The 13,901-nt window shown below is 42.3% G+C and overlaps 1 gene segment (V, D, J or C); it reads right to left on the bottom strand.

Moving 5' to 3' along the window:
• Window positions 1–13,089: 13,089 nt before the first annotated feature.
• Window positions 13,090–13,576, bottom strand: LOC140716163 (T cell receptor alpha variable 12-3-like). The segment is given in 2 exon segments: window positions 13,090–13,403; window positions 13,531–13,576. Coding segments are annotated over 2 exon segments (360 nt in total).
• Window positions 13,577–13,901: the final 325 nt, after the last annotated feature.

The following is a 13,901-nucleotide window of genomic DNA, read 5'->3' as shown; positions in this document are numbered from 1 at the left end:
CAGGTCCCAGCTGCCTCAGAAGAGGTCCCAATCATCCTAAAATCTGAAACCCTGCCCTCTACACGATTTCCTCAGCCACGTGTTCATCCTACGAAGCATCCTATTCTTACCCCCAGTGCAAGTGGCGCAGGTTACAATCTTGAGATTATCACCCTCGAGGCCCTGCTTTTTAACTTCCTACCAAGCTCTCCATACTCACTCTTCAGGACCTTCCCGCTCTTTCTTCCTACGTCATCGGTACCAATGTGTACCATGACATCTGGCTGATTATTCTCCCATTTCCGAATGCTCTGCACGCGATCAGAGATATCCTTGACCCTGGCACGCAGGAGGCAACAAACCATCCTGCAGTCTCTGTCACGACCACAGAACCTCCTGTCTGTACCTCTAACTATCGAGACCCCTACCACTACCGCTCTCCTCTACTTACCCCCTCCCTTCTGCACTGCAGAATCAGACAGTGCCAGAGATCCGGCTTCCGTAGATTGTCCCAGGTAAGTCATCCCCCCCAGGAGTATCCAAATTTGTATTCTTTTTGTTGAGGAGAATGGCCAGGGGAGCCCTGCTGTACCTGCCCTTTCTCCTTCCTTCGACTGACTATAACCTGATTATCTGTGCGCCTCTCCTTTGGCGTGAATGACTCCTTGTAGCTACTATCTATAAACTTCTCATTCTTCCGAATGATCCGGAGGTCAACCAGCTCTTTTTCCGGTTCCTTAACGCGGAATGTTAGGAGCTGCAGCTGGATGCATTTCTTGCAGGTGTTGTTGTCAGGGACCCCGGAGATCTGCATGACTTCCCACGTCCTGCAAGAGGAGCATTCCAACATCCTGTCTGGCATTCTGTCTACTGTAAATGAACAAAACAAAACTTACCAGAACCTACCCTCGCCTCTGCCTGATCACGCCGCAGACTGATGAGCCAAAGCCGGCCTACTCAGACTCAGTCCACTCCGACGATTCGCATTAGCAATGCAATGAGATTATTAGCAATACAATTAGATTAGCAATGCAATGCCAGCAAGAAGTGTAGCTTGTGAGAATTCCTAGATAGTGTTTTATTAAGCTGCCCTCCAATCTACGTCGAGTATCAGAAAGGAGGAGGCATCGAGAACATTCGATGCAGTAGGCAAACCGAAAAGATTTTCAGTGATGTGCTGCCTAACGTGGAACAACTTTCGGGTCCCTGAATAGAATTGATGTAGTAGATTGGGCAGAAGTAGCTTTCACACGCTAGCAGATATATGTACCACGAGGAAGATTAGTGCGTTTCGAGGAATTGACAATGGCATACTGGTGAGGGGGCAATCTCTGCGGAAAACAGAAAGTGAATGAGCTAGGTATGATGCTCGACAAATGAGGAATAAGCAGGTGAAGGTTTATCAATGGTGGCGCAATGGAAACCACATTCGTTAAAAAAATATGACTTCTCTGATATTCTGAAAATGAATGTCTCATCTTATGAACAGATGGGGCGTAGTCGGAAGAAGTGAGAAAAACGAACGGCTTTTTATAGCTGACAGCGTGGGATGAACAAAGATTGTACAGCCTTAGTCAAGTCCAGTGTGGTTTCAATCTCACACAAAAGTAAGATTACCAGCAATCAGATCTTATTCTCCAATGTCAGTTATACAGTATTGACTACTTGAAAGCAATCTGGCTTTATAGAGCCTCAAACCGGCAGCATGTTTTCACGTGTTGGCTTTTGCAGTGAGTACTCATTAATGGCTCGAGTAAAATAGGCATCGAAAATGAAACAGTGAGACTCACAAGTATTGAAAGTAACGACCAGCCTCCAGAGACAAACACAACCCATTTTGAGAAATAATGTTGCTATCAACATGCAATCAGAGATACACCTATGAATTTTACAAAGTACTTCCAAAATCCCTGATAATAGTTTTCTCCCTATTCTCTGCAACACTATATTGTAATCGATTTTTTGTTAGGTTGCTATAGTTTCTTGATTATTCAATAGTGATATTAAAACGGAACTTTGAGATAGAGCTACTGGCTTTCTACAGATAATTTAATATGGTACCATATTGATGATGGCCTCAGAGTTAATAATCAAAATGTTTCTCTGGTGCAGCAGGGGGGACTGCAGTAGCGACAGAATACAAAGAGTGCAGAATAAATGGGTGATTTTGCGGTTTGACAACACTAACTAGTAGGATGCCTCAAGTTTCAAAGATGTTGTCTCTCATTCCCGCTCCTGATAATATAGCAAAATGTAATCATGCAAAATGCAATAAAATTGTTGAATGTTGTTGTGATATGCAGTGCAGTTGTCAGGAAGAATAAAAGCTACAAGAAACACACGGTGAGTGTGAAAAAAGATTAACGAGACAAATACAGAGGTAATGCTCGGATTGACAATGGATGCTGCTTGGATAGGTGAACGCTCTTGCAGACACATTTTAGGGGCATTCAGCATAGCACGGAATCTTCATATTATTTTATGAAGGTATTTAACTCAAACTTCGCAGAAAGCTAAGTGAGCCAATGATTCGATCTCCTTATTCAACTGTGGTTAAGTCATATTTTGCTCCTGAAAGGATCGGCCCGCTGATCATTATGAAATCAGACACACAGTGTTCCCTTTGTTCCAGCCCCAGTGATGCAATGAGCACGACCGAGAGGCTGAGCTTCCCAGCAATACTGTGCGCTCATATATAACAGCGAGGGTCACACGTTTGGCTCAGGAGGGCGGCACTAGATCAAAGCTTGTTGATTCAACTCGTACCCAGTGGAATAAACAGCAACGTTACAAGCCACTTCCGGGACACCTGTTGCCTATCAAAACTTAAGCAATTGACAGTTTTTCCATGGTGTTACATTTACTTGAAAATGTAACGGTGGTGTATAGTGAACCTGGAGGTACAGTGTGCTATGTTTTTACAGCATACAGTTTCCATAAGGTCTCACAGTAAATGTTACCGCAGAGGTCAGAGTTCATTTGGAGTCTGTTGATATGCATTGAAAATAGGCTCACAAATCAATAACAAAAAATGACAAATGAATGGGCAATTCTAGAAATGACAGTGTTCTGTGGTGGATACCCTTCCATTTCAAAACGTATCGATAGTTTAACTAAAGGGAGCTTGCAGAATATTAAAGAAAAACAAATTGTACGATACCCTTCACTGGAATCTCGACCGGAGATTTAAAGATAAAGAGACAGAACAGCAGAACGGCAGAACGAAATATAAAGATCAGACTGCTGTAAAGAGCGTAAAGATAATGACAGAAAGTAGGAGTAGGGAGAACTACAGCATGCGAGATAGGGCGAAACAGAAAGAAAAAAAAGTCAACTGATGAATTGAGCAAAAGGGCAGAGAGGAAGAGCGTGGAAGAGCGAAATTTGGAAATATAAGTGAAATGTACAACGATGAGTGAAAGAAAGGGAAAACGAACGACCAGAGAGAAGAGGGTCTGAGAAACGGAAAAAGCGAGAAAGAGAGTGACACAGAGATAAAAATAACGGAAGGCAGGCGAATGTAAATTAAGGGATTTCGGTTTGTCATACAGATAAATAAAACGGCACCCTAATGTAAAGTGGAAAGAATCGGAAATGGCAGGTTGGCAGGGAACGAAAGAAGGAAGGGCAGAAGGATGGAGGAAGGGTGAGAGAGATGGAGAGGGGAGGAGAAAGAAAGAGAGAGATCGCTCGGTCGATAAGAGAGAGAGAGAGAGAGAGAGAGAGAGAGAGAGAGAGAGAGAGAGAGAGAGAGAGAGAGAGAGAGAGAGAGACAGACAGACAGACAGACAGACAGACAGACAGAGAGGGAGACAGAGAGAGAGGGAGAGAGAGAAAATTTTAGAAAGTATCTGAGCCAGAACATCATTCTGATTGGCGTCTGGATAGCTTGATGATCTACCCGGCAGTAGTTTACTAGAAAAACGCCTCCAGTTTTGCAAATAATTAAGGGCATCCCTGACGAAGTAATGTTGCACTATCATATATGTGTAACTAACTTTTTGGACGTAACCAATCTTTCAATCGGGCTGAGCCAGACGCGATGCTTTCTCCATGTTCCTTATTGATTAAATTGGCCGTTCTTTCCAATGAGACTCTTGAATATGCCCATTTAAGCACCACAGGAACATAAACAAATGTATAGATGACAAAACGTGACAGTTCATACCATTTCTCCTTTATTACAGGAACGAGCTGGAAAGATTCGATGACGTAGTACTCTCCAGAACTAACGGACGATGAAGGACAGATCATCACACGACAGTGTAATTTCACCGCAGCGCGCGACCACATGTATTTTGGTACATCCAACATCAATCCCCAAAATACTTGCTGAAGTTATCTATCTCGGGAAACATTGATGTCCTCTGAGACGTACTGCTGAATTCATGAGAAATATTAAGATATTGGAGTCAGGAATGTCAAAGGATTTTGTGTCTGACTCTGCTGTGTACCTTTGGGCCTGAAGTCCACAGATTTGCATGGTAAAGCAGGTACAGACACACACCCATTCTTTGCGTGGCAATGTTCACTGACAAGAGGGCCTCATAATCTGGTAATCGTAAGGAACTCAATGGACGTCGCCAGGGTCACGTTCCACTTGGAAGGATCACTGAACGAGAAGAAGAAAGTGACCGACAGGGAACACCAATGAAAGAAAGAGAACGCGCAAGAGTGTATGTGTTTGTGTGTGAGAGGAAATAACAGAGGAAGAGAGAGAGAATAAGTGAGAGAGATAGAAATAGGCAGACAGGGAATGGGGGAGAAACAGGGTGAGAGAGAGAGAGAGAGAGAGAGAGAGAGAGAGAGAGAGGAGAGAGAGAGAGAGAGAGAGAGAGAGAGAGAGAGAGAGAGATATTTAGGGAAAACAACTATAACACAATTAATTTTTTACTGACGTCTGCAGATATGAAAACAGAACATGCCGAATACCCATATCAGCTCAGAGTAGAGAGACCAGTCTACCGTCATAAAACTGAAGGAACGTCTGAGAAAGCAGTTGATATTGATGATTGAAATAGGCCCACCATTTGTTTCTTACCCGGTTCTACCTAATACAAAGCCACAGTTTCTACTGAAGCCCACGTTCCTTCATCGAAGATCATTTGCCTACCACCACGGGCTCATCTATCTGGGCTTTTGATTCCTTGCTTTACCTTTGGCAATCCTTCTGGCCTTTCACCTGGTTCAGCCTAGTCATTATCCCGTATGTGATTCCACCTATCATGCAATTCGCACTAAATCCTTGCTCGTTCTCACTTATTATAAATAGGCTTTATTTCCTGTGTACCTTCAGCCCATATCTTGCCCTGGAAGGTTTATCATAGTAATGCCTCCGTAGATGCTTATAAGCATATAACAATTACAGCACGGAAACAGCCATCTCGGCCCTTCTCGTCCGTGCCGAACGCTTACTTTCAGCTAGTCCCACTTACCTGCACTCAGCCCATAACCTTCCATTCCTTTCATGGTACCTTCTGGCATCTGGCTATCTTCCTCAGGAATTGGACTTTAAACACTTCGTTTAGTTCCCCATCAATTCCCAGGTTCCAATAACTACAGACATCTGCATTCCATCAACCAAAGTAATAAAATAATCCTGTAACCACAACTGGAAGGTGCCTGTTCGTTTGTCAACTCGTGTACGAGTAACCTCACTCCATGTTGTTTAAGACTATCAGTACTGAGTCAAGCCTTGTTCCTGAATTATCTACCAAGATCAAGACTCCGGGTAAAGCACCACTTGGAACCCTTCCCACGCTGGCTACGACAGGCTACTCGGCCTCTGTGGCCGTGTTCATCACTTGGGTTCGTTCCACCGCCACGTCCTAACAACATAACGAACTGGCCACGATGAAGCCAGTAGACACGGATCCCTTACAACAGTCCCTGACCAGCCAGGGCTACCTATTGGGCGGCCACCACAAACTACTTCGGAAGATCACAGAAACCTTCGAACACGCACCAAAATGTGCAGAAGGTCAGTGAACGAATGGACCGGGTCTCTGTTTTGCCTCCCCACCCCCTTCAAAAACCCCGGCTCCCCAAACGCACCGCCCGGGATGGCTTCGCCCACGGCGTCATCAACCCCCTTCCTTCGAGAACCGTCTGTGCCCGAGCCCGAATCCTACGCCAGGGACCTAGGCAGCTGCCGGGCCTTCCTGCTACAATGTTCCCCGGGTTTCGAGCTGCAGCCACGTACCTACGCTTCCGATAAATCGAAGATTGCGGCATCATAGGGCTACTACGAGGGGATGCCTTGGCTTGGGCAACCGCGGTGTGGGATAACCGTCCAGAAATTTGTTCCTCTTGCTCCTCTATTGTCGCAGAAATGAGGAAGGTTTTCGAATCATCATTCGCAGTAAATACGCCACAAGATGGCTACTGAAGTTTCTGAGAAAGATGAGGGAAGTGCAAGTCAAATATATTCCAAATAGGAAGAAATTTGCGAATGCAAGAAGAACATAACGGTGGCTGACAAGTGATGTCAGAGACAACGTAAAAGCAACAGAGAGGGAACATCGAGCGTTTTTAAAAAACTCTCAGAAAGAAACTTAGAAGGCCATTAGATAGATAGATAGATAGATAGATAGATACTTTATTCATCCCCATGGGGAAATTCAACATTTTTTCCAATGTCCCATACACTTGTTGTAGCAAAAAACTCATTACATACAATACTTAACTCAGTAATAATATGACATGCATCTAAATCACTAACTCAAAAAGCATTAATAATAGCTTTAAAAAAAAGTTCTTAAGTCCTGGCAGTTGAATTGTAAAGCCTAATGGCATTGGGGAGTATTGACCTCTTCATCCTGTCTGAGGAGCATTGCATCGACAGTAACCTGTCACTGAAACTGCTTCTCTGTCTCTGGATGGTGCTATGTAGAGGATGTTCAGGGTTTTCCATAATTGACCGTAGCCTACTCAGCGCCCTTCGCTCAGCTACCGATGTTAAACTCTCCAGTACTTTGCCCACGACAGAGCCCGCCCTCCTTACCAGCTTATTAAGACGTGAGGCGTCCTTCTTCTTAATGCTTCCTCCCCAACACGCCACCACAAAGAAGAGGGCGCTCTCAACAACTGACCTATAGAACATCTTCAGCATCTCACTGCAGACATTGAATGACGCCAACCTTCTAAGGAAGTACAGTCGACTCTGTGCCTTCCTGCACAAGGCATCTGTGTTGGCAGTAAGGAAAGTAGGAATTATGAAAGGAAGCTGGCGACTAATATCAAATAAGATACTAAAAGGGGTGTTAAGTATATTAAGTGGATAAAAAGAGAGTTAAGGGTAGATATAAGACCAATATAAAATGACGCTAGAGATATTGTAATAAGAAACGCAGAGATGGCAGAATAATTGAATGAGTCTTTTGCGTCACAGTGAAGTAGGTGCAGCAAAAATTACGACTGAAAAGTGTTCATGAAGCTTAATAGTTTCAGTGTGGATAATTCTCCTGGACCTGAAGGAATGCAGCTTAGGGTATGAAGGAAATAGCTGCAGAGATTGCGGAGGCATTAAAATGATCTTTCAAGAATTGATAGCTTCTGGCATTCTTCCGGATGAATGGAAAATTACACATGTTACTCCGCTATTAATGAAGAATGTGAGGCAACAGAAAGGAAACGATAGACCTGTTAGCCTGATGTCAATGAATAGGACTTTGTTGGAATCGTTTGTTAGGTATGAAACTAAGGAGTACTTGGAAGCACATGACGAGATAAGCCAAAACCAGCATGGTTTCTTGAAAGGAAGATCCTGCCTGACTAACGTACTGCAATTTTTGAGGACATTACAAGCGGGATAGAGCAAGGAGATGTAGTAGATATGGTGTACTTGGATTTTCAGAAGTCCTTTGACAAGGTGCCGCACACAAGGCTGCTTAGAAAGACAGAGCCCCTGGAATTACAAAGAAGTTACCAGCATGACTGGAGCATTTGCTGACCGGAAGAACGTAAAGAGTGGGAATATTCTGGCTGGTTACTGGTTACCAGTATAGTTCAAGAGATGTCGGTGTTGGGACTGTTGCATTTTACAATGTACTGTATGCAAGTGATTTGGAAAATGGGATTAATGTATCTGTGGCAAAATTTGGCGATGATACAAACATAGGTGGAGGAGCGGATAGTGCTGAGGAAACAAACAGTCTCCAAAGAGACTTAAATAGTTTAGAGGAATGGGCAAATAAGTTGTAAATGAAATACGTGGTGGGAGAAACTCACGGGCGGACTATTATTTAAATTGGGCGAGATTGAAAAATACAAAGATCTAAAGGTACTTGGGAGTCCTTGTTCAGGATACCCTGGCTTAGTCGGTGGTGAAGAAGGTGAATGCAAAGTTTGCTTTCACTTGTAGATATATAGTATATAAGAGCAGGGATATGATGTTGAGGTTCTATAAGGCACTCGTAAGACCACACTTGGAGTATTGTGTGCATTTTTGGGATCATTATTTTAGAAATGATATGCTGACGTTGAACAAGGAGATGTTGAGATAATACTTTCGTCAGAGTGTGGTAAACTTGCGGAATTTCTGGCCACAAGCGGTTTTGGAGGGGCAAGTCATTATGTACATTAAAGGCAGAGATAGCTAGGTTCTTCATTAGCCAGGGTATCAAAGACTATGTGGAGAAGGCAGGGGAATGCTGATAAATGGAGGAATTGGATAAGCCCATGATTGAATGGCGGAGCAGATTTGATGGGCCCAATGGCCTACTTCTGCTCCTATGGTTTATGGTCTTAACAGAATTGCCTTAGGATTATGAAATAAATAGATTGTGTTTTCTCTAGTGTTGTATTTTTTTTGGTTCTCAGCGAAGAATCGTTGCAATTACTCTGATCATTCTAACTTTATTTTGCCACAGAACGTGCGTTGTCCACATTGATATATTCCCTCCCAAATACTATCATTGATGACAAAATACCTACACTCATAGCTATTTGGATGCCATCATAATACTTTGATCTGCACCTCCTGGAAAAATCTCGATTGTACAAGATGGGAGCTTTGAAAGGTAATTCGTTATTCTCTTGCTTAAGCGTATGAAATTCATTGACTAATAACATTCGCTTCTCCGTTAAGTTTTAACACTTTGGAACACACTTAGACCGAAATATACTCTGACCACTAGCGGTGCCTTCGTATTAAAAGACATTCTAAACATATCCCAGAAGAAGGCGTTGAAATAGAATCAGAATCATCCTCACAAAAGACTATCATCACATTACCGTTACAGATCGAGACAAATGATGCCAAAAATATGAGAGGTAATGTTACGGAGTAACTGTGCCACAAAGGAGATAATATCAGCCAGTAGTTTTCTCTGAAGTCGATTGCAGGCTGAATATAGGGAGATCAGATTTAATATAAAAACGCTGAAACGAGCTAAAACATTTGAAACAAACCATTTCTTCCTCTCTCACTGGAGTCTGTTAATTTAGACTTTCTCTGAATAAATTACAATTTATTGAGAGGATGGTAGCGTTGATTATTTGTGTAAACGTCTTTGAGAATTGAAAGAATCCCAGATTTGTACGCAAATCTGAAGGAGTAAATGGTGATCCTTTCAATCAGATCACAGAAAATCGCTCGTCAGATTGTTACGAGAATTCGTCTCTGTTTATATTGTGTAGTAGCTTCCAGTAGCTTTCAGCATTTGCAGATATTCATTACTGGTCAATCGATGGGAGAGGCGTTTCCAGCTTTTGCTGTTATCGTGCAGACCACTGAAAATGGTAGATTTGATATGCTTTATCTTCTTTGTTACATTGCACTTGCACACGAAGGTATACATTGCTGAGTATGCCAAACGAGCTGGAGCTCTGCAGTTATACACCGCGCTGTGTATACGTTTTTTTTTTATCGCGTAAAAACATTACCGAACATAAAGTTTCAAATCTGGAAATACAATAGCTCCAGCAGGTATATTTGCTTCTTCTAAGTCGTCTGGAACTTCCTCCGGTATATTTACTGCTAAACAAATTCAAAAAAATCCAGGCATCAACACATTGAAGATTTGAGCTCTGCTCCTTTTTTCTGTTGATTCTCAAATATTTCTTTATAGAAAGTTCAAGCATATGACATTCAAATGATGTATTCGTTAACTGCAACATTGTTAAATGGCTCAAAAGTTTACACAGGGAATGTTTCTTGATTGGTTTATAATTTCATCCCACTCTGTCCCTAATGTAAATATTACAGAGCCGCCTGGCGAATAATAAGTCAGTTGTGACAACTATTCCTCTTGTACTTGGAGACTTTCTATTTTCACTTAAGTTTATATTCACAATAACAGTTTAGGGATGCATTTCTGCTCAGCCACCCGCACAACTCAGCTGTAATGAACAAGCTCAAAACCTGGGTCTCATTTCCACCCTCTGTATCTGGATTAGAACTCCTCAACGGGCGACCACCGTATGTACAAATTGGGAATAGTAAATCATCCTCGCTAACGAGCAATGGTACTGCACGATCGAGCTGTGCATTTAGGTGCTGTGAACACAACTGTTCCCATTTCATTTCCAGAATCAAGACTACCCACCAAATGGTGAAGTTGCCACAAGAAGCACTAAAAAGTTCTTGATATAATGGGAAGACATTGCAAGTTCCTCCAGGTACGACTTGCAACAGAAGCTATCTGTCATTTGAGCGACCGACTGTTACGCCGATTCGAAATAATCTATATAGCCGCACTAGATATTAACTCAATAAAAATGCTAAGACGAGGTGCAATACACTTGAGTTATCAACACAACGGCCCCGACTGTTAATACTGCGCAGTTTGGTGACCTTACATAAGCTCGGGAATTACAAAACCCATCTCAATTATGACTGGATGGAGGAGGAGGCCTCTGTCGAAAGGAAGACTGTGACAAACATCAGCACAATTAGGAAATGCTATGTCTTTAATATTTTTTCTAGGATTGGAATGATAACCTTCATATTGCTTATTGTTTATTTTTCCAGTAACACAAAATATAGCTTTCCAGCACAAAGTACTTTTTTCAGGATAAAAAGATGCTTATTATTCACGTAAAGAATATCAGCAAAATGAGTTTACAAGCATTAGGGCAATCACCTAGGTGAAGATGTATTGCCGAATTCATGAAAACGTCCATTACTGTGTCTGCTGACGATCGGCTAAAATTGTCAATTGAACGACAGAAAACAGGGGACAATTTTACGACATATCACATGACAAGTACATTTTCATGAACTATGAAAATGCACTTTCAGTTCTTCTAAGATATTAATACCAATGATCGTGCATATCCTATAAGGCGATTTTAGTGGATATTTATTCTAAAATTTCAATACTCTTGATATATTTACTACAGTCTAAAATCTGAATGATGAGTTGCTTAGAGACTTTTACTGTAAATGTTGCAAATACAAGTACAATGCTCCACTCTATTGGACTCGTGGCGTCAACACTGCTCAGAATTATGTATGGAAGGTTTCAAAAGTTTCAAAAGTACATTTAATGTCAGAGGAATGTATGCAATGTACACCTAGGTATTTTTTGTCGTAAACATACACGAAAGCAGACGGGTGCCCCACAGAATGAATGACAGTTACATGCTACAATCCGAAATCACCCCCCCCCCACCCTGCCATCTCTCTTCTCCCACGGTTAAGCACCAGAGAGCAACGATCTCTCGCCCCCGCACCAGCGAAGAAGCGTCGGCGCCCTCCACCGGACACTCAAGCGTGCAACAAAACTTCCTTGAAGACACAGACTTGAAGTACCCCAAAGACTATTCATTTACAGGGTAATTCCACTTACCACAGCCTCTCTCTCGTCCTAATAAGTGAAACAGAGATGCCTGCCGTTCACAGCGAGAAAGAAAACATAACAAACAACTCACTGAATTCCGATGTTAAACGGCCGTTGCGCCGCTTTTTCCGAGCTCGGTGCCCAATGATCTCGGGTCTCTTGCCACACAGCCAGAGATCTTTCGTCTCCCACGACACAGCAATTTCCTGCATTGGCACAGATTCGAGGCCTCTCACAAACAGAGCCATGAAATTCCGAAACACCGATGGCGTGCTATTCTGCTTGGCAGCGTTCCTGGCATACAGGATAACGGCCAGTTCTGCGAACCCGAGATCCGGACACATTCCCACAACGAACCGACGACAGCGTGTAACACCAGGTTGGGACTAAAATGAACCCTGAAAGCGAAAACATAGAGATATTAACCATAGAAATATAGCTGTTTCCGAAGATGCAACCAAAGGAGTCATTGTCTCCAAAGCTCCACCTGCGCATCAAGTGACCTAATTTCTGAGAGCAAGCACCATTCATGTTTGCAATTATGCAGTGTTTTGAATAACAGATGTGTTCAACCAAATATATTGCTACTTTAAACTCTTTTTTTAAATGAGAACGAAATTAAATCTGTCGAGAAGCACAGTGGATCGTGTCTTGGAATCAACACTAGCGGTATCTTTCGAATAATTAACTCGGATAATTCAATTACACCCAGCTTTTATTTATGTCGGGAACAATCTGACGCTGGCATTTACATAGGTGGGCCACTCGCGTGGAAATAAAATAATCAACCACATGATGCACAACATTCATCCGAAGTTCAGTTAAATCTTTAGCTGAAATCAAAAGACACATGATTTCTTCTGAGTGATATCACCGAACGATAACTTCTTCAACGTTTCGAAGAATAATGTTGATTAGGATATGTGGGATTCTTGTTCGAGAGTTTGGTCCCTTTCTATGTCAAAATAACCTTTAATTGGATTAATGCATTCGTACTGATGATTGTGGCAGCTCCAGATATGAAAGGTGATTATTCAGTGAAATCAAGTAACACATAAGAATCACTTAAATTGAAGTGATTTTTCTCACAGTTACAGCCATCGAAGAGCAATAGGTTTCATTGCCAATGCCAACTGGATATATCACTGGTGCGAAAAATTAGCTAGTTAGTTTCATATGAAACTGTGTCATCATATGACATTATATGAAACATAATACTAAGCCTTTGGGATTCAGTTTGCATTTATGTTCGCCTTGATTTGTTCGCCCTCTATTGAGCACTCGAGGAAACTGTGAAAGAGGGTTTTTGTTCGAATAATTCAGGTTTTTAAGCACCGTGGCTCATCGCGCAGATGTATGTGGCCGAGTCAGACAGCATGGTGTTGTTAATCGACAGTTCAGTATATTTTTTAGTTTTATCATAGGTTGCAAATATTCGGTCGGTTACATGTTCATTTCGGTATACTGTTCCTGTGATAATCCGAATTAAATACTGTGGTCGCTGTCCAGTGCGCTGCCAGTACCAGAAAACATTCGGGAATGCATTGCTCGTTTTCAAAGTACAGTTTAGGGTGATACTACTTTCTTCTTCAAACGTCATTGCATCTACTGACTGTTCCACTGAGTCTTGAAGGCTCCAGTCTAACAGTAAAATAAAAAAAAACATCATAAGCTCTACTTCGAACAACATGTTTCTTAAATAGAGAGCAAAACACGCGGTTACAGAGAATTACAAAGTCTGGAATAATACAGTGAAGGAGCATCTTACCCAGAAGAAACACAATAATGAGGATCTGCGTGAGACAGTTCGCCATATTCACTCTGTGTCTGTACTTCCCTGACTCCAGGTGGAAACTCATTGCCAGAGGAGAAAAACACTTACCTTGTCCACATCGACCAATCACAAGAGGCAACGCAAGGTGTTAAATCTCCAATTACACAATACAAAAAGGGCGTTCAGTCGCAATGCAGGAAATGAAATTTTGCAGAAGTGCAGAACATCGGAGTCAAGTACTTTGTGAGCGAAACGCCACTCATCGGCGAATGAATGCAGGGCAGGCAGCAATTCTCGTGGAGAAGACTGTCAACAAATTGCGATTGCTCATCGAAGCAGATGGTGCGAGTAGAATTAAAGGGACA

This window comes from Hemitrygon akajei, chromosome 25, assembly GCF_048418815.1.
Source record: "Hemitrygon akajei chromosome 25, sHemAka1.3, whole genome shotgun sequence".
In the NCBI taxonomy this organism is placed as follows: Eukaryota; Metazoa; Chordata; class Chondrichthyes; order Myliobatiformes; family Dasyatidae; genus Hemitrygon; species Hemitrygon akajei.
This window is presented reverse-complemented; position numbering and strand designations above follow the sequence as displayed.